Source organism: Elephas maximus, chromosome 22, assembly GCF_024166365.1.
Source record: "Elephas maximus indicus isolate mEleMax1 chromosome 22, mEleMax1 primary haplotype, whole genome shotgun sequence".
In the NCBI taxonomy this organism is placed as follows: domain Eukaryota; kingdom Metazoa; phylum Chordata; class Mammalia; order Proboscidea; family Elephantidae; genus Elephas; species Elephas maximus.
The window spans coordinates 20,115,837-20,134,867 of record NC_064840.1 but is presented as its reverse complement, the minus strand read 5'-3'; the positions used below and the strand labels follow the sequence as shown (position 1 = coordinate 20,134,867).

Below are 19,031 nucleotides of genomic sequence, written 5' to 3'. Positions count from 1 at the left end.
ATGAACACAACCAATGTCAGTCAATTGTACATGGGAGGGATGTTGAGAGGGCAAATATTGTTACATACGTATTTACCACAATTAAGGAAAACAAAAAGCACAGGCTCTGGAGTCACACAGACCTGGCCTCACTGTTTATTGACTGTGCAGCCTCGGTCAATGACTTCGCCTCTCTGATCCTCAGTCTCCTCATCTGGGAAAGGGACCAAAGATACCCTCCTCTCAAGGGTTACTGTGAGACCTTAATGAGCCATGCAGTAAAGTGCTTGGCATATCACACATTCCAGAAATGTGAACGCTCGTCATCACCACTGACCCTGAATTAGGAACCAGTTGTCAACCAGAAGCGAGGAGGCGGCCACCTCCTCAGGCCTGGGAGTCACCACTGTGGGTTAGGGGATGCCTTTGGGGCCAATGGAGGACTCAATGCAAAACCCAGGGGAAAGGAAGGCTGAAAAGGGGAAGGAGGAGGAAGAGATAAAGAAGGGGAGACAGAACAGAGAAGGGAGGCCAGAAAGGAATGGACAAAGAGCAAAGAAGGAAACAGAGGCAGACAGTAGCATTTAGTGCTGACTGTGGGCCAGAAACGGTCTTGAGGGCAGATGTGGTGGGCTGGGTGGGCTCCCTGGGCTTCCATGAGCCCAGAACTCAGTCTTCTTCTTTCCCCAAAGACCAATGGGAAAGAAACCACTTTGTTTTGTAGCAAAGTGAATCCCTATCCCGGGCTCGTCAGTGAGAGCGGGTGACGTGAGGTTGACGTGGATGGTTGCAACTTTTATTTCTCAGGCTTGTGGGCAGGCTAGCAGGCAAGGAGGCAGTAGGAGTGTCCACCACAAAACAAGCCCCAACCACCAGGCCAGCCCTGAACCAGGCTCTCTAACTGCTTTTTTCTCCTTGAATATGGGCAACAATTTTGCAAGTTAGTGGCTATCACCCTTATTTTACCAATGAACAAAGGACCAGAGAGGTTAACTAATTTGCCCAAGGCCACACAGCAGAGACTTGTTGACAAGCATCTTCCCCCTTCCGATCCCAGGCTGTCGCCCCTGCCTGTCCCCAGGTACCTGGCTTGAGGAGTGTGATGCCACAGCCACCGCCACCTGCTCCAGTGAGCTTGCTGTGCAGTCCGTGGGCCATGGTCACCTGGCACAGCCGGTCCAGCGAGGCGTGGCCCACACCGAGGGCGTTCAGATGGTGCTGGTTCATGTCGATGAGCTCCTAGATGAAAAGGCTCAGTTCCTGCTTGGACTGCCTGAGGCTGAAGTCCTGGGCCCACGCACAGGTCCCTGTCCACCTGGACAGCCTCTGGTTTGGGTCACTGAATAGCTATGACCACCTGCCATTCCCCCTCCACTGGTAAAAGAACCCCTTTACCCTGCAGGATCCCCCACGGGGGGCTCAAGTGGAGCTAAACCCACCCTCCACCACGGTGGTGAGCACGTCTCGGGCCTGACCACAGAAGCCCTCCCTCTGGGCATGGTGATTGGTCAGGGGTGGGCAAGTGGCCCAAGCTGGGCCAATCAGGACCCTCCCAGAGTTTTCTTTGCCTCTTTCCCCTGGGACTGCTAAAACTAGTTGACTTCAGACATAGGCTGCCAGGGTCACCCTCCCTGCCACATGGTTGGAGATTACATGGAAGATGGACAATAATTCCCAACCAAATCATTTCAGTCCCTGGATCCAGCTATGCCTGAAGCCACTAATCCCTGGTCTTCTCAGCTATGAGTGTACAAATGCCCTTTCTGCTAAAACTTGGTTGGGCTAGATTTCTGTCATTTGCAAAGGAAAAAACATCTCAAATCATGTGCCCTCCTACAGCTGCCTCAGGGACTGATTTTCAAACTAAGTACTGGGTTGCAGTCCCAGCAAGCTCATGAGTGGGAGAAGTAGCTAAAAGCTTGTCTTGGTTCCTTCGATTATGCGTAATAAAATTTCTATTCTCCCCAGGATCAAGTGAGATGCGGGCTGGTGAAATAATAAAACTAATAGTTACCACTGCCCAAGTATCTTCTATTCACATTTCATTTACTCCTTCAGTGTTTGCCAAATGCCTTTCATGTGCCAGGCACCATGCTAGATGTTCGGTCTATAAAAATAAGCCTATTCACAGTCCCTGACATCGGGAAGTTAAGAACATGGACCTGGGGTCAAGCAGGCCTGAGTTTACGTCCCAGCTCTGTCACTTCTTGGCCTGGTGTCCTTGGGCCAGGCCCTTCTCCTCAAGCCTTGGTCTCTCCCCTTGTAAAACAGGGATTGTAGGAGTATCTCCCTCATTGCCGTGAAGTCAAAACGAGGCAAGTCTTTTGTACAACGCCTGGCACAAGGTAAATGCTCTGCAACCACAGGCTGCTATTAGTATTTTATGGCTACATTACCATCGGCCTCATTTTACAAAGACGGAAACTGGTGCTCAGAGAGAAAAGTGATTTGCTGAAGATCACTGAGCCGGTAAGGGGACAAGCCAGCTCCCAGCCACACCATCTCCAAGTGTTCTCAGCGTCCCACCTCCCACCCACTTCTGGGGAGAGCAGTGGGTTTGCAGAGTGCAGTTCAACAGTGTGCTGCTTGGCTCCCCGGTCCTATGAGTGCCTGTGAGGGCTGCCAATTACTTGAGATATCTCTGGCGAGGCCCACCTGGCTCTCCTGCCCCAGGGACGGCCAAGCTGGTAGAGTTGGGTCAGCCTCCCCTGCCACCCTGCCTCACATGCCCCAGTATTTTTGACAAACGACCAGACAGGCGTGATGGCCCAGTGGCAGCCCAGTGGGCTGGATGTAAGCAAAAACTTCTGGGGGCCTCGCTCTGCGCCTGAGCACCAGGTGTCACGCTGCTGAGGCAGGTTCCAAACACCTGTCACATTCTGATCCAAAATCTGTCAAGAATCAGATGACAGGTTGTGACACAGGAGAACAGCTCGCTGGTTTGAGCGAGAAGCTGTCCGGGAGCCGAGCTGTGCATTTCAGCGGCTGCCACAGCCAAAAATATACACAATGTATAATCAACGCACTGTTCTGTGGCATTTTCCGGGGGCTCAACAGGGTATATTTTAGGCAGTACTCTATCATTATTAATTTCCGACTCAGGAGGACTGTGTTGCCTCCTTTCTACGTGAAAGGAATTGAGAGCCAGGAAGGCAAAGGCTGGGGGATAGAGGCATATGGCTGGGAGAATGAGGGCAAAGACACAGGAATTCGACGGTGTCCCTGTGCCTGGCCTATAGCAGGTGCTCATTAAAGATTTGCTGAAGAAAGGAATAAATCAGTCAGTTTCACCCCTGGCTAAGCAACTCATAAGCTGGAGAAAGTCACTTTCTTTAGGCCTCTGTTTTTACGTCTCTAAAATGGGGACAACATACTTGCTTCACAGTTAGGTTGCTGTGGGATCAAATGAGAAATTATGTGTGAAATGGGTTGGTACAGAAGCAGCTTCCATTCATTACAGGGGCTGCAGACTCAAGTGTCTACAGCGGACAGGGAAGCACCAGACGATGACTGTAGCAGGCTGTGGGTGAAAGGTTAGGGAGTGGTGGGGACTACGGTGAACAGCTGAGCACATGGCCCCTCTCCACGGGGCAGCCCTTCTGCAACTCCAGCCGACGGTTGCCCACACAGCCACGTCGGCTCAGGAACACTTGGTCTTTTGATTCTTCAAAGGGAGCCAGATGGCTTTGTAATGTCAGCCCACATTCACCAGCCTGTGCCCCGTGATTTACTAAGCTGGTGGCTCACCAGGCACTGTGCTGTGTGCCCGGTGCATCACCCACAGGATCTCACTGCACTCCTAGGACACTCAGTGAGGCCAGCTGAGGGTAAAACCAGGATGCAGACTCTGGTCAAAGCCAGAGCCCGAAGCCTCATCTTCTCTGCTGGAATTATGCAAATGTTGGCAGTTAGGGTTATGACACTGAAAGAACAATTTTAGAACATATCTGACCGAGAGCAAGCAACTGATAAATATTTGTGAAATGAGTAAGTAAATGCAGTGAGCAAAAATAGCAGGGAAAAGGAAACCAGGTAAGAAATTACTCCTGGGTGGAAGGGGTGCTGTATGTCAGCAATGTCCCCGACTACCTGCATGGCCTGGCAGGCTTTGAACACATGACTAACTGCCGTCATTGCACTTACCCTGCCAGGTACTGCCCTGCATGCTCGCTCATATACTGACTTGGAATTGCCTGGGAAAAGGCTTAAAGGCAAGGCACACTTGCTCATGTGTGCACACACATGACTTTGAGCCCAGGCCTGAGGTGCTGACCCTGCAGGTCAGAGGCAGGTCCCGGGCCGCTATGTTCTAGCTCCCAGGAGGTTCTGAGCCACAGCCTGGACAGGTGAGTAACCCCGGATCCTACGCATGGGTTCTTACTTCCAGCACGAGGTACTGCTCCAGGGCCGGGTCAACCGCCATCTCTCCCAGCACCCGCTCGCACTCCAGGGCAATGGCATCTATTGAGGTGAGGAGGGGGGCCACGATCTCTGGGAACTAGACAAGGAGGAAGGCTCTGTGAGGTCTAGGGGTAGGCTGACATCAGATAGCTGCCCAGCAGTGGGAGGGGGAGGGAGGGATCCCCACACCCTACACCCATCCTCTGAGGAACTCGTCCCTCCTTCTGGCCTGTCTTTGCCCTGCCTTCACCCAGCTGCCCTGACCAAGAGAGGAAATCCTGCAAAGCCAGCGTGTCTAACTAGCCACATCACTGTCCTTTCAGGAATACCTGTCCCACCTCCTGGCTGGGGTGTGGCACAGACAGCACTTTTTTCTCTGCCAACACCACCTGCCCAAGTCTCCCTGGGCCACTGTCCCACCCCTTCCCCCAGTTTCCTCCCCCATCACTCCAAATGTGGCTTGTGGCCCACCCTGAAACTTGCCCAGGAGTTGGACAAGGAGCACCTTGATCAGCCTGTTCCTGACACTGGCCACGAGTGCCTTGGTGCTGCGAGGCACTTTGGTGTTGGTCAGCAAGATCTTCAAAGCCGGGGGCCTGCAGGGAGAGAAGAAAATGGTCTATACTGACCCTGTAGCAGGAGAAGCTGGGCAGGACTTGGGGCAGTCCTGGATTCTGCCCCACCCTGTTCCAGAGGAGGGAGCAGACGCCAGGGAGGAGTCTTCCCAGAGAGCCAGAGACAGGGCCAAGGGTGTTCACACCGGCCAGCCCACCGTGCCTCTACCAGCTACAGCCACCTCCCTACTTCAGCCCTTGTGTGGGTGGGCACCTTCCCATAGCTCTTCATTCCTTCAACTCTGAGCACCTACCATGTGCTAAGTACTTCTGTGGGAGCCTAGCTCAGTCTGTGAACTGCGGGCAGGGAGGAGGTCCTGGGAAGCTTTCCCCAGTGGGACGTGTACGCTGAGAACTGAAGGAAGAAGAACTGACCAGGGCAAAGGCAGGAAGCACAAGTATTGCCAGCAGGGGAACAGTCGTGGAGAGCCTGGAGGGAGCAGAGCTGGCACATTCATGGGATTAGATACTCAAAGTGGCTGCCGCGAAGGTACAAGGGGGGAGGCTGGTGAGGGTCCAAGGTCAGTTGTGTGGACTGTGCCAGGAAGCTGGAGTGGGGAGTGCTAAGGTTCAGAAAGAAAAACCAATAGGCCCCAGGACGGATGGCACAGAGGGAGTATGGGAAGGGCAGGAGGTGCTCATGTTAGCTGGCGCAGGTGGCACTATTCACAGGACAGCGGAAGGAGGGGAGGACAGGAGCCCTGCCTCAATGGAGCTTCGTCCAGCGGCCCAGGCATGAAACCAAATGTGGCTACAGGTCAGCCACCTCGACCAATGGCCCCAGTAAGTGGACAGATGTGCCCTGAGTGGCTGTAAGAGGCTGACTCCCCAGCATGACCCTGTTGTCCCCTCTGCCCCCACCCTGACTGCCTTATAGTCCCTCTTCACACCATGACCCCAAGTGTCCTTGTGTTTAGCTGACTCTGGGGACTCGAGCCACCATTCCCCATCATCCCAACGTGCCTTTCAGTGCACTGCAAGCCGGGGCGGAAGGTGGGGAATGGGGATCTCTGACCCCAGATGGCTGGAGCTGAGTAGACCCCTCAATCCCTTTATGTGCTTTTCTTTTCACAGTTCAAGATTGTAAAATCCAATTGGACTGGGAAATGCTGCCAGAGCTGGCTTTATCTCACCGCCCAGGAGCCCATGAAATTAATATCGATTCTCAGCCTTGGAGGCTGGGTCCTTTTTTTTTAAACTTTACAAAAGATGAACATTGTATTTGGCTTTTTTCTTCCCTTTAAAGACAAGCCGTTCCTCAGAAGGACAGCATTCTGGGAGGCCACAACTTGATCCACTTCCGAACAATACATTTTCTCATGGAGAGGCACCACGTGTGGTATGCAGGGCCAGGGCTCTTTTAAAGGCATCCTTGGGATTAATGTGGAGCCCGCCCTCCCAGCTTCCCAAGGACCTGCCACCTGCTCACAGCAGAGCCTGCAGCAGGCCGGGAAGGTCGCTTTGCTCCCCGTTCCTGGGACTGTGCAGTGTGTCTTCATCTTTCTTAGACAAGTCCTTTGCCAACAGCCCGCCACTGGGCCCATAACCCTCTAAACCCAGGGTTCCTACGACATCTGGTGACCACCACCGAGGCCTAGGATTTGTCAGTGCCTGTGTGATCTGACTGGTGGTGTAGCGGTTAAGAGCTACGGCTGCTAACCAAAAGGTCGGCAGTTCAAATCAACTTGACAGCGATGGTTTGTTTTTTTTTTTAAATGTGATCTGGCTGCCTCTCCAACCCCCTGACCCCTTACTCCACTCTGCCACTCCCAGCCTCCTGGCTGCTCCTCATACTCCAGCAGGTTCCTACCTCAGGGCCTTTACACTGATGGCTTCCTCTGCCAGGAACCAACATCACCAGCTACAGGACTCTTGTCATGCAGGCCCCTGCTCAAATGTCACCTCATCAGAGGCCTCGCGCATCACCCCACATAACTAGCTCTGTCCTCTACTTTCTAGCCTCTTGCCCTGTGTTATGGATTGAATTGTATCTCCCAGAAATAAGTGTTGGAATTCTAACCCTTACCTGCGAATATAACCGCATAGGAAATGGGGTTTTCTTTGTTATGCTACTGAGGCTATATCAGTGTAGGGTGTCTCTTAGACCTAATTACTTGTGAGTAAAAAAAGAGTAGAATAGACACAGAAGCAAACAAAAATGGGTACGGAGGTGGGAACCAAAACCAAACCAAACCCGTTGTCATTGAGTCAATTGCGACCCTACAGGACAGAGTGGAACTGCCCCATAGAGTTTCTAAGGAGGGCCTGGTGGATTCGAACTGCTGACCTTTTGAAAGGTGAGGAGTAAATGTCACGTGAAGATCTCCAAGGAACTGAGAAACACCAGGCTACAGAAGCTGAAAGAGACAAGGATCTTCCCCCAGAGACGACAGACAGACAGCCTTCCCCTACAGCTGATGCCCTGACTTAGGACTTCTAACCTCCTCCACTGTGAGAAAATAAACTTCTGTTCTTTAAAGCCACCCACTTGTGGCATTTCTGTTAGAGCCGCACGAGGGAATGAAGACACCTGGCTGTGTGTTTCTTTAAGGCACCTCTGACGGTCTGACACGCTCTCACAGAGCAACCGACCTGGCTGGTTGTCTCGTCCCAAGGGTGGGCTTTTGTCCTGCTCCCTGCTGAGGCTCCTGCATCCGGCACACAGTAGGTACTCGACAGAATGGGTGAGTATAGAGCTAAAGCACGTTGAAGATCTCACTTTCTGATGTCATTCCCAGGATCCCCGTTAGATAAGTGAGGAGGCAAGGCCTCAGGAGAAGTGACTTGCCCATGGCCACCTGGCTGACAAGTGGCAGAGCTGGCTCAACCCCAGGCTGGCTGACCACTGCCCTCTGCTTGTAAGGCCCCGCATCACTGAGGCCTCGAGCCCTCTGCCCTGCCCTCACAGCCAGATTCCCCACAGGAGGCTGGACACTGGATGCCCAGGTCATGTCCTAGTTGGTTTTCTTGCCTCGGGCCCAGAATGGTGCTTAGGTTACAAGTGGCTCTCAGGAAACACGGAGTGTGCCCTAATACAGGTCATAAATAGTATGCAAACCATAACTAACAATGCACAAACACCAGAAGAGAAACTAGATAACTGGGAGCTCCTAAAAATCAAACACTTGGGCTCATCAAAAGACTTCACCAAAAGAGTAAAAAGAGAACCTACAGACTGGGAAAAAGCTTTTGGCTACAACATATCCGATAAGGGCTTAATCTCTAAAATTTATAAGATATTGCAACATCTCAACAACAAAAAGACATATAATTCAATTAAAAAATGGGCAAAGGATATGAATAGACACTTTACCAAAGAAGACATTCAGGCAGCTAACAGACATTAGGAAATGTTCACGATCATTAGTCATTAGAGAAATGCAAATCAAAACTAAGATGAAATATCATCTTACCCCAACAAGGCTGGCCTTAATCCAAAAAACACAAAATAATAAATGTTGGAGAGGTTGTGGAGAGACTGGAACACATATGTGTTGCTGGTGGGAATGTAAAATGGTACAACCACTTTGGAAAATGACTTGGCAGTTCCTTGAGAAGCTAGTAATAGAAGTAATAGAAGTACTATACAATCCAGCAATTCCACTTCTAGGAATATATTCTAGAAATAAGAGCCGTCACACAAATAGGCATATGCACACCCATGTTCATTGCAGCACTGTCTACAGTAGCAAAAAGAAGGAAGCAACCTAGGTGCTCATCAACAGACAAATGAATAAACAAATTATGATACATACACACAATGGAACACTACGCAAAGACAGAGAACAATGATGAATCCACAAAACATCTCACAACATGGGTGAATCTGAAGGGCATTATGCTGAGTGAAATTAGTCACAAAAGGACAAACATTTTACGAGACCACTATCATAAGAACCAGTGAAAAAGGTTTAGACACAGAAAAAAAGCATTCTTTGATGGTTATGAGGCTAGTGAGGGAGGGTGAGGGGAACTCACTAACTAGATAGTAGACAAGGATCAACTTGGGTGAAGGCAAGGACAACACACAACACAGGGGACGTCAGCACAACTGGACCAAAGCAGAAGCTCAGAAGTTTCCTGGACACATCCAAATACTTTGAGGGACAAAGTAGCTGGGGCTGGGACCTGGGACCATAGTTTCAGGGGACATCTAGGTCAATTGGCATAACAAAGTTTATTAAGAAAATGTTCTGCATCCCACTTTGGTGAGTGGTGTCTGGGGTCTTAAAAGCTTGCCAGTGGCCATCTAAGATGCATCAATTGGTCCCATCCCACTTGAGGCAAAGGAGAATGAAGAACACTAAAGACACAAGGAAAATTTAGCCCAAGAGACTAAAGGTCTGCATAAACCAGAGAGTCCACCAGCCTGAGACCACAAGAACTAGATGGTGCCCAGCTACCACCAATGATGGCCCTGACAGGGAACACAACAGACAGTTCCAGACAGAATGGGAGAAAAGCATGGAGCAGAACTCAAATTCTAGTAAAAAGACCAGACTTAATGATCTGACGGAGACTGGAGGAACCCCTGAAACTATGGCCCCTGGATGGTCTGTTAACCCAGAACTGAAACCATTCCAGAAGCCCACTCTTCAGGCAAAGATTAGATAGGACTATAGAACAAAAAATAATACATGTGAGGAGTGTGCTTTTCAGTTCAGTCAGATACAAGAGACCAAATGGGTGGCTCCTGTCCAGAGGCAGAATGAGAAGGCAGGAAAAGACAGGAACTGACTGAATGGACACAGGGAACCCGGGGTGGAAAGGGGGAGTGAGCTGTGACATTGTGGGGATTACAACTAATGTTACAAAACAATATGTGTATAAATTTTTATATGAGAAATTAACTTGAGATGTAAACTTTCACCTAAAGCACAATAAACAAATAAAACACTGAGTGAATGAAATGCCACCGCCTCTCTGAAGGACCCCCCAGCTCTGCAGTCGCATTTAGCACACCCTTCGGAGCCCTTACGGTGGCCCCCCCGCCGTGGCTTCTCTCTAAGGACTAGTCACGACTGCCTCCCCCAGCAGATAGTGGGCTTGGGCAGGCAGGCCCAGACATCTCAATCCTCCACTCGCTCCCGTCCTGACTACACACATAAACTGGTAGAGCTAACGCCTCCCTGGGCTCCCTAGGCTCTGCTGGTATCAGATCCACGAGCAGCTAGAAGAAGCTCTTTTGAGCTCTTAAACGGCTATGCTCCCTCCTCTGAAGGGCAGTGGTTCTCAACCAAGGCAATCTGCCCTCTAGGGAGAAACTGCCAACGTCTGGAGACATTTTCAGCTGTCATAACTGGGGACGGAGGGAGGGAGGTGCTACTGCCATGTAGTGGGTAGAGGCCAGGATGCTGCTGACCTCCCTACAGTGCGCATGACAGCCCCCTCCACAAAGAACTCTCCAGCGCCAAATGTCAATAGTGCCGAGGGTGAGAAAGCCTGGTAATGAGCCTTGGAAAAGGCAGGTGTGGCTCCTGGAAGTCAACAGAGCTGGGGCAGAGGCACAGGCAGAGGCACAGAGCCACCAACGGGAGTGCCCCAACTGGCAAGGGCAGCCGGCCAGGACCTGCGGCCCATCTGGAAGAAGACTGCTCTGGGTAAAGAAGGTGAGACAGAGTGGGGCTCGGGATACTCACAGCCATGGAAAAGCCCACTGAGGTGGCAGCATGCCCTGGGACAAACCTGACCAAAGGCTCAGGGAACAGCCAAACAGGCACCTGGCTCCTACTTGCCACGTTTATTTCCCTGCACCTGACATTGCCCCTGACTTCAGGCCTGGCTCTGCCTTGTGTGCGACTCTTACGTTCTGCTCTAAGGGCATCTGTGTGCATGTCTGTCCCCAGCCGCCACCACCAGACAGAGCTCTCAGAAACTGTGTCTGAGATTTGTCTTTATTTCCCTGGGCCCCAGGACAGTGTCTTCTGCAACACAGAGAGATATCAATTCTTGTTTACTAAATGAATGGACAGCTGAATGAATGAATGAACGAGCCGTCAAGAGTCTGGAGGAGCAGCCTGTCTCTGGAAGGTGAATGGGGTAGCCATGCATGACCTCCCCCTCTATTCTCCTGGCAATTTAAGAGCCAAACTGGAGAAGAAAAGAGCAACTGTCACCTTGTGCTCCCTTTGTGAAGGTCACCTTGTTGGAGGGGAGCCCAGGACACCTGCCCCACGTGTCGCTCCACAAAAAGAGCTTTCCCAGAAGCCCTGCCAGTACGCCCTGCTCCACCCAAGGCTTACCTCTTTAAAGATGATATCTGTCCTTTTTGGTATCGGAGCGCTCCTCCTAAGGAGAAAGCAAAGCTGGTCAAGGCAGTTTGCCTCTTTGGGCAAGGGTGGATTCTGGGTTGGGTTTAGAGTTTCGCCCCAACAGGGCACAGGCTATACATCAAAACTAGTCTCCTCAGCTTTAGTCACAAAAGGGCCACAGGGGCAAGCAGGCGGTCCAAGCTCAGCCAGAACGCTCAGGACAAGGCTGCGGGCTCCTGGGCCACTCCGCTCCCAGCAAGGTCCCCCACTCCACGCAGACAGGCCCCGGGCCGAAAGCTGGGCTCAGGGCTCAGTGTCTAGGCCCATCAAGCAAGCGTTATCTCACTGAAGGGAAGGCTGGCACTTGTGTGGTTTGCAGCATTAACAATGGACTCTGCTGGGGGCCCAGTGAAGCTAGAGATTCCCAGGCCCCTCGCCCCCCATGTAGATGTGGTGGCTGTGAGTTAGGGCCCAGAGATTTCTCCCACTCCCCCACAACAGGAAAATGCTGTTTTTCTCAGAATCCATCGATTCTATTTATCCCAAATCAAAAGGAGCCTCTGCTTCTCGGGGCTTAAAAAGTCATTGCATAATTAAAATAAAGAAAGGGAACCGGAGGCGGCACATACCCCAGGTGCTGACAGCATTGTCCACTCCGGAGGGGTTCCCGTGAATCACCCTCTCCCCCCGGAAGGCCCACTTGTTAATTAACTCCAAATCCTTCTCGGTCCACCTGCAGAAGACACAGAAACACATCTTGACCGTGAGGGTGGGCAGGGGTCACCTCAGGGCAGCAGAGGGCAGGAACCACAGGCTGTGTGCTTGGTGGAGTCTGAGAGGCGAAAGAGTTCCAGACCAGGAATTCAGAAAGAAGAGAAAACTTCCTGGGGCCTAGGGAACAGTTCTACTCTGAACCACACGGGGGCGCCATGAATCGGAATCAAGTCGACGGCAACAGGTTAGGGATTGGTTTTGGGCCTCTCCAGCTGAGGCCATGCTGGACCTTCCCTCCCTCTAAAACCTTCAGCTAGGCACAGTGGGAAGAGCATGGGCTTTGCGGTCCCACGGTCCCACCTGGCCTCCCACTAGCTGAGTGACTCTGAGTGTGTTACCTACCCTCTCTGAGCCTTGGTCTCTTCGCCTGTCAATTGGTAACGTCACCCTCCTCAAATGCAAGTTGCTGGTGTACTAATGCTGGCAAAGCATCTGGCAAGGGCTCCGCAAACAACCAGTGGTAGGTATTGTTATGACAGAGCTCTGTCTCTGCACCTACCTGCTCCTGACCAACCCTGCTTTAAGACGAGTAAGCAGAGGTGTAGCTTTCCCAAAGCCCTGCAAGTCAAGTGGATGCACCATCACTATGAATTAGAATCCCAGGAGCCAAGGCCCCTCTGGGACTCAGGTCTGCTCCAGCCCTCTCCGCCGCTCTCCGACATGAGGCCAGGTGCCTTCCACAGGGTTGGGGTTGGCTCACTGAGTTTGTTCAACGAACACTCACATAAGTGTCAAGCAAGGAAAAATGATCAGCTCCAGTCCTTGGCCTTTTCCCTCAGCTTTTGTTTCCTTTTGGAAACCCTGGTGGCATAGTGGTTAAGTGCCACGGCTGCTAACCAAAGGGTCAACAGTTCGAATCCACCAGGCGCTCCTTGGAAACTCTATGGGGCAGTTCTACTCTGTCCTATAGGGTCCCTATGAGTCAGAATCAACTCGACGGCACTGGGTTTAGTTTGGTTTGGTTTTGGTTTGTTTCCTTTCCATCAATTCCCTTCCCCATAAAAACAGCAGAAGCCAGTGGTGGTCCTGCAGCCTCTGGGAAGCCAGGCCTGCGTGGATGCAACAGTGAACTAGGTCTGAGTCCCTTCCTGCTGCTAGCTCACTGTGCATCCCTGGGCAAGCAGCTTCATCTCTGACCCTTGGTTTTCTTATCTGTAAAATAGGGATAATAACGTCTACCTCACAGAGGATACTGAGAGATGGGAAGAACACACAAGTGCTCTGTATTTGCCTAGGCGGTAGTATGTGCTCAAAGAAAAAAAAAGGGGCCATTTGAGATCACAGTTCTTGGATTCACAAAAGACCCGGCTCAACTTCTCATCTGCTATGGAGCTCTGGGCAAGTCAATCATCCTCACTGAGCCTCCTTCGTCATCTGTCAGATGAGCATTTTATTGACCTGCCATTCACACAGTGATTGTGAGGCTATGACTAATAATGTGTGAACGCTGCTCATTACTATTGATTACCACGTGCCAAGTACTGTGCTAAATGCCTTCTGGAGCAGACCATTTCCTGTAACCCTATGAGGCAGTACAATTACTAACCCCATCCCTACAGAAGAGGAAGCTGAGGCTCAAAGGGGTGAAATAATGTCCTGGAGTTCTCAGTGCTCCTCACCGCTACATCACAACCACATCTGCTGACTTGGAGCTGGAGCTCTTAACCGCTAACCCTTATTATCCCAATGAGATTCACACTATTACTTCACTCATTCATCAAGTATTTACTGAACACCTACTATGTGCCTGGGCCTAAGCTCACACCAGGGGCAAACAGACATGGTCCTGACTTTCTGGACCTGGAGTCTAGAAGCTAGAGTGGTGCTGGTGAGCCAACAGTATTTGAGTACTGTAGGGCAACGGATCGCTTTTATATGGCCTTTATCGCCACGATCTCATAACTTCCCCCAAATGACTGGGTGGGACTATGAAAACAGGGGCTTGTAGACCACCAAGGGGATTGGCTAGCTTGCTAATAATGTAAATAGGGTGCATGGCACCCTTGTGGGTGTGGGACCTCGCAAATAAGGTGTACGGAACCCTAATGAGGGGATTGGTCAGTTCTGCCATCCTGCTAGGCTTAAAATGAGCCAACCCAGAGGCAAGAAGAGAGGATCTCACCACCACGAAGAAAGAATAGCCATGAGTGGAGCATGTCCTTTGGACCTGGGATCTCTGCACTGAGAAGCTCCTGGAACCAGGAGACCAAGAGAGAAGGAGAGGGAGGGGGAGGGGGGATGAGGCGGTGGAGCTGTAATACTGAAGCAGCAGTGGCAAGAGACCAGCAGGAGATGGCGTGGTGGGCTTCCCAGCCCACAGAGTGAGAAACTTGGGTACCTTTGGGCAGGAGCCTTTCCGCCCCCGGTCACCTGGTGGAGCTAGGTTTGCCAAGCCCTAGAGCTAGAGCTGAGTGCCTTCAATCTGAGGCTTACTGGCTTGGGGCACTTATCAGCATAGCTAGAAGAACTTCGTAACGCTTGTGGAGCAAGGCAGAGGCCAAGGGACCAGAGAAGGACGTGCCTGCGGCCACAGCTGAGAAAAAGCTATCCTGATTGAAGACCTGTATCCCGAGTGTTTCTGAACCTGAATTATAACCTGTTACTTCCCTAATAAACCCCATGACCATGAGTACCACCTGTGAGTTCTGTGGGGCCATTGCAACAAATTACTGAACTCAGCAGAGCGTGCCATGGGAGGGATGGTTGGTGTCAGAATTAGTAAACAGTTTGGAGGATGGAGGCATGTCTGGCCCCCCCCCCCAATAAGAATCAGTCTTGGGCTGTTGATCTTGATTCTCCTTCCTCCCTGTGAAGCTAGAGGCCAACAGATGCCTCTGCCATGCCATTTTTACAGTTGGCCTAAGAAGCAGAATTCATTGCAGTGGCTCCAAACTCATGGAAGCATGAAACTTTGTAAAAGGAAGAATGAAGGGGCGCAGGAAGTGAAGCTTTATATTGTTAGGTTACTTTGAGAGATGTTATGCTGCAGCTGAGGAGAGAAAAACTGCAGCTGGAGTGGCTCCTGTCAACGGCCAGGCGGGTGAAACAGGATGCCTGACAGAGGGCCAGGATCTACTGGTTCCACCCAGCCAGAGCCATAAGCATATGAGTGGGAAGATCGTCAAAGGATGGAGAAAATGAAACTGGAATGTTTTCAAAACGGTTTATGTGTTTGTTTATTTGAATGTACTGTGGATACTGAATGTTTCTCCTACCTAGTGTTGTAACCCCTGTCAGTTTGCATCTGTCAGTTTGTCCTACTGTGAGGACTTGTTGCTGTGATGCTAGAAGCTAAGCCACCAATATTGAAACACTAGCAGGGTCACCCATGGTAGAAAGGTTTCAGCTGAGCTTCCAGACTAAGACTAGGAAGAAGGACCTGGCAGTCTACTTCTGAAAAGAATTAGCTAGTGAAAACCTTAAGAATAACAGCGGAACATTGTCTGACACAGTGTGGAAGATAAGCCCCTCAAGTTGGAAGGCACTCAAAAGGCGACTGGGGAAGAGCTGCCTCCTCAAAGTAGAATTGATCTTAATGATGCAAACAGAGTCAAGATTTGGGGACCTTCATTTGCTGATGTGGCCCAACTCAAAATGAGAAAAAATGGCTGCAAACATCCATTAATAATCAGAATACACAAAGTATGAGCCTATGAAAATTGGAAATTGTCAAAAATGAATTGGAACGCGTAAAGATTGATATCCTAGGCCTTTGTGAGCTGAAATGGACTTGTATTGGCCATTTGGAATCAGACAATCATGTGGTCTACTATGCCAGGAATGACAACTTGGCGTTGAATGGTGTTGCATTCACTGTCAAAAAGAACATTTCAAGGTCTATCCTGAAGTACAACACTGTCAGTGATAGGATAATATCCATACACCTACCAGGAAGACCAGTTAATACGACTATTATTCAAATTTACGCATGAAGCACTAAGGCCAAAGATGAAGAAACTGAAGATTTGTACCTACTTCTGCAGTCTGAAATTGACTGAGCACACAATCAGGATGCACTGATAACTACTGGTGACTGGAATTCAAGAGTTGGAAAATATGGGCTTGGTGATAGAAACGATGCTGGAGATCACTTGACAGAATTGTGCAAGCCCACCAAGTTCATTGCAAATACCTTTTTTCAAAAACATAAATGGCAACTATACAAGTAGACCTTGCTAGATTGAATACACAGGAATCAAATCGACTACATCTATGGAAAGAGATGATGGAAAAGCTCAATATCATCAGTCAGGACAAGGCCAGGGGCCGACTGTGGAACAGACCATCAATTGCTCATATGCAAGTTCAAGCTGAAACTGAAGAAAATCAGAGAAAGTCCATGAGAGCCAAAATATGACCTTGAGTATATCCCACCTCAATTTAGAGACCATATCAAGAACAGATTTGACGCATTGAACACTAATGATCAAAGACCAGGTGACTTGAAGAATGACACCAAGGACATCGTAAATGATGAAAGGAAGAGAAGAGGTGATTAAAAAGACAGGAAAGAAAGAAAAGCCCAAAACGGATGTCAGAAGAGACTCAATCTTGCTCTTGAATGTCAAGTAGCTAAAGTGAATGGAAGAAATGATGACGTAACAGAGTCAAATGGAAGATTTCAAAGGGCAGCTCGAGAAGACAAAGTAAAGTGTTATTATGACATGTGCAAACACCTGGAATTAGAAAACCAAAAGGGAAGAACACTCTTGGCATTTTTCATGCTGAAAGAACTGAAGAAAAAATTCAAGCCTTGAGTTGCAATATTGAAGGATTCCACAGGGAAGATACTGAACGGATGCAGGAAGCATCAAAAGAAGATGGAAGGAATACACAAAGTCACTATACCAAATGACGCTCAACCATTTCAAGAACTGGTATATGATCAGGGACTGATGGCACTGAAGGAAGAGGTCCAAGCTGCACTGAAGGCACTGGCAAAAATCAAGACTCCAGGAATTGACAGGATACCAATTGAGATGTTTCAACAAATGGATGCAGCACTAGGAGTGCTCACTCAACTATGCCAAGAAATTTGGAAGAGAGCTACCTGCCCAATCAACTGGAAGAGATCCATATTTATGCCTGTTCCAAAGAAAGGTGATCCAACAGAATTTAGAAATTATCAAACAATATCATTATTGTCACAAACAAGTAAAATTTTGCTAAAGATCATTCAAAAGCCGCTGCAGCAGTACACTGACAGAGAACTGCTAGAAATCCAAGCCGGATTCAGAAGAGGACTCGGAATCAGGGATATCATTGTTGATGTCAGATGGATCCTGGCTGAAAGCAGAGAATATCAGAAAGATGTCTACCTGTGTTTTATTGACTATGCAAAGGCATTCAACAGTTTGGATCATAACAAATTATGGATAACATTGCAAATGGGAATTCCAGAACACTTGGCTGTGCTCACGCAGAACATGTACATAGATCAAGAGGCAGTCATTCGAAGAGAACGAGGGGATACTGCGTGGTTTGAAGTCAGGAAAGGTGTGTGTCAGGGTTGTATCTCTTCACTATACTTAGTCTGTATGCTGAGCAAATAATCTGAGAAGCTGGACTATATGAAGAAGAATGGGGCATCAGGATTGGAGGCAGACTCATTAATAACCTGCGTTATGCAGATGGCACGACCCTGCTTGCTGGAAGTGAAGAGGACTTGAAGCACTTACAAAGATCAAAGACTACTAGTCTTTCATATGGATTCCATCTCAGCATAAAGAAAACAAAAATCCTCACAACTGGACCAATAAGCAACATCATGATAAATGGAGGAAAGATTGAGGTTGTCAAGGATTTCATTTTACTTGGATCTACAGACAACACCCATTGAAGCAGCAGTCAAGAAATCAAAAGATGCATTGCATTGGGCAAATCTGCTGCAAAGACCTCTTTAAAGTGTTAAAAAGCAAAGATGTCACCTTGTAGACTAAGGTGAGCCTGACCCAAGTCTTGGTGTTTTCAATTACCTCATATGCATGTGAAAGCTGCACAATGAATAAGAAAGAGGGAAGAATTGATGTCTTTGAATTATGCTGTTGGCGAAGAATACTGAATATACCATGGACTGCCAAAACAAGAACAAATCTGTCTTGCAAGAAGTACAGCCAGAATGTTCCTTAGAAGCAAGGGTGGCGAGACTTCATCTCACATACTTTGGATATGTTATCAGGAGGGATCAGTCCCTGGAGAAGGACATCATGCTTGGTGAAGTTGAAGGTCAGCAAAAAAGAGGAAGACCCTCAACAAGATGGACTGACACAGTGGCTGCAACAATGGGCTCAAACATAACAATGATTGTGAAGATGGCACAGGACCGGGCAGTGTTTCGTTCTATTGTACATGGGGTCACTATGAGAAGGAACTGACTCAAAGGCACCTAACAACAAACAAAATCAACAGTGTTGTAAAGCAGGCCTAAATGTATGATGGAAATGAATATTGGGTATTATAGGTAACAGGGAGCTTGTAGCTCCTCCTTCAGCCAATATTTCATTGGATATGCTAAAAAGGGAACTAGGATTTGCCTGAAACAACAGGCTGTTCATTTCAATATAGTAACCCTGGTGGCTTAGTGGTTAGGAGTTTAGCTGCTAACCAAAAGGTCAGCAGTTCAAATCTACCAGTGCTCTTTGGAAACTCTACAGGGCAGTTCTACTCACTGTGGGTCAGAATTGACTTGATGGCAATGGTTTTTGGAAACTCTGGTGGCGTAGTGGTTAAGTGCTACCGCTGCTAACCAAAGGGTCGGCAGTTCGAATTCGCCAGGCGCTCCTTGGAAACTCTATGGGGCAGTTCTACTCTGTCCTATAGGGTTGCTATGAGTTGGAATCGACTCGATGGCACTGGGGTGTGTGTGCGTGTGTGAGTGTGTGCGTATGTGTGTGTAGACTGTTTTGCTTTTTTGAATTTTGAGCCAATGGTTTGCCTTTGGAAACATGGAGGCAGGAAATGTCAGTGCCCATCAAAGAATCCCCTCCCAGGACTGGAAGTTAAAGTGAGACAG

At 49.3% G+C, this 19,031-nt stretch overlaps 1 protein-coding gene across 1 annotated transcript in view; it reads right to left on the bottom strand.

Moving 5' to 3' along the window:
• The window catches only part of MVK (mevalonate kinase), a 37,077-nt gene that overhangs the window by 3,412 nt on the left and 14,634 nt on the right, over positions 1–19,031 (bottom strand). Inside the window, exons 6-10 of the mRNA XM_049866332.1 lie at positions 11,875–11,978; positions 11,237–11,282; positions 4,886–4,976; positions 4,361–4,477; positions 1,065–1,218 (exon numbers count right to left, since the gene is read on the bottom strand). Coding sequence (XP_049722289.1) covers positions 1,065–1,218; positions 4,361–4,477; positions 4,886–4,976; positions 11,237–11,282; positions 11,875–11,978 — 512 coding nt within the window. The remainder of the gene's footprint in view (positions 1–1,064; positions 1,219–4,360; positions 4,478–4,885; positions 4,977–11,236; positions 11,283–11,874; positions 11,979–19,031) is intronic.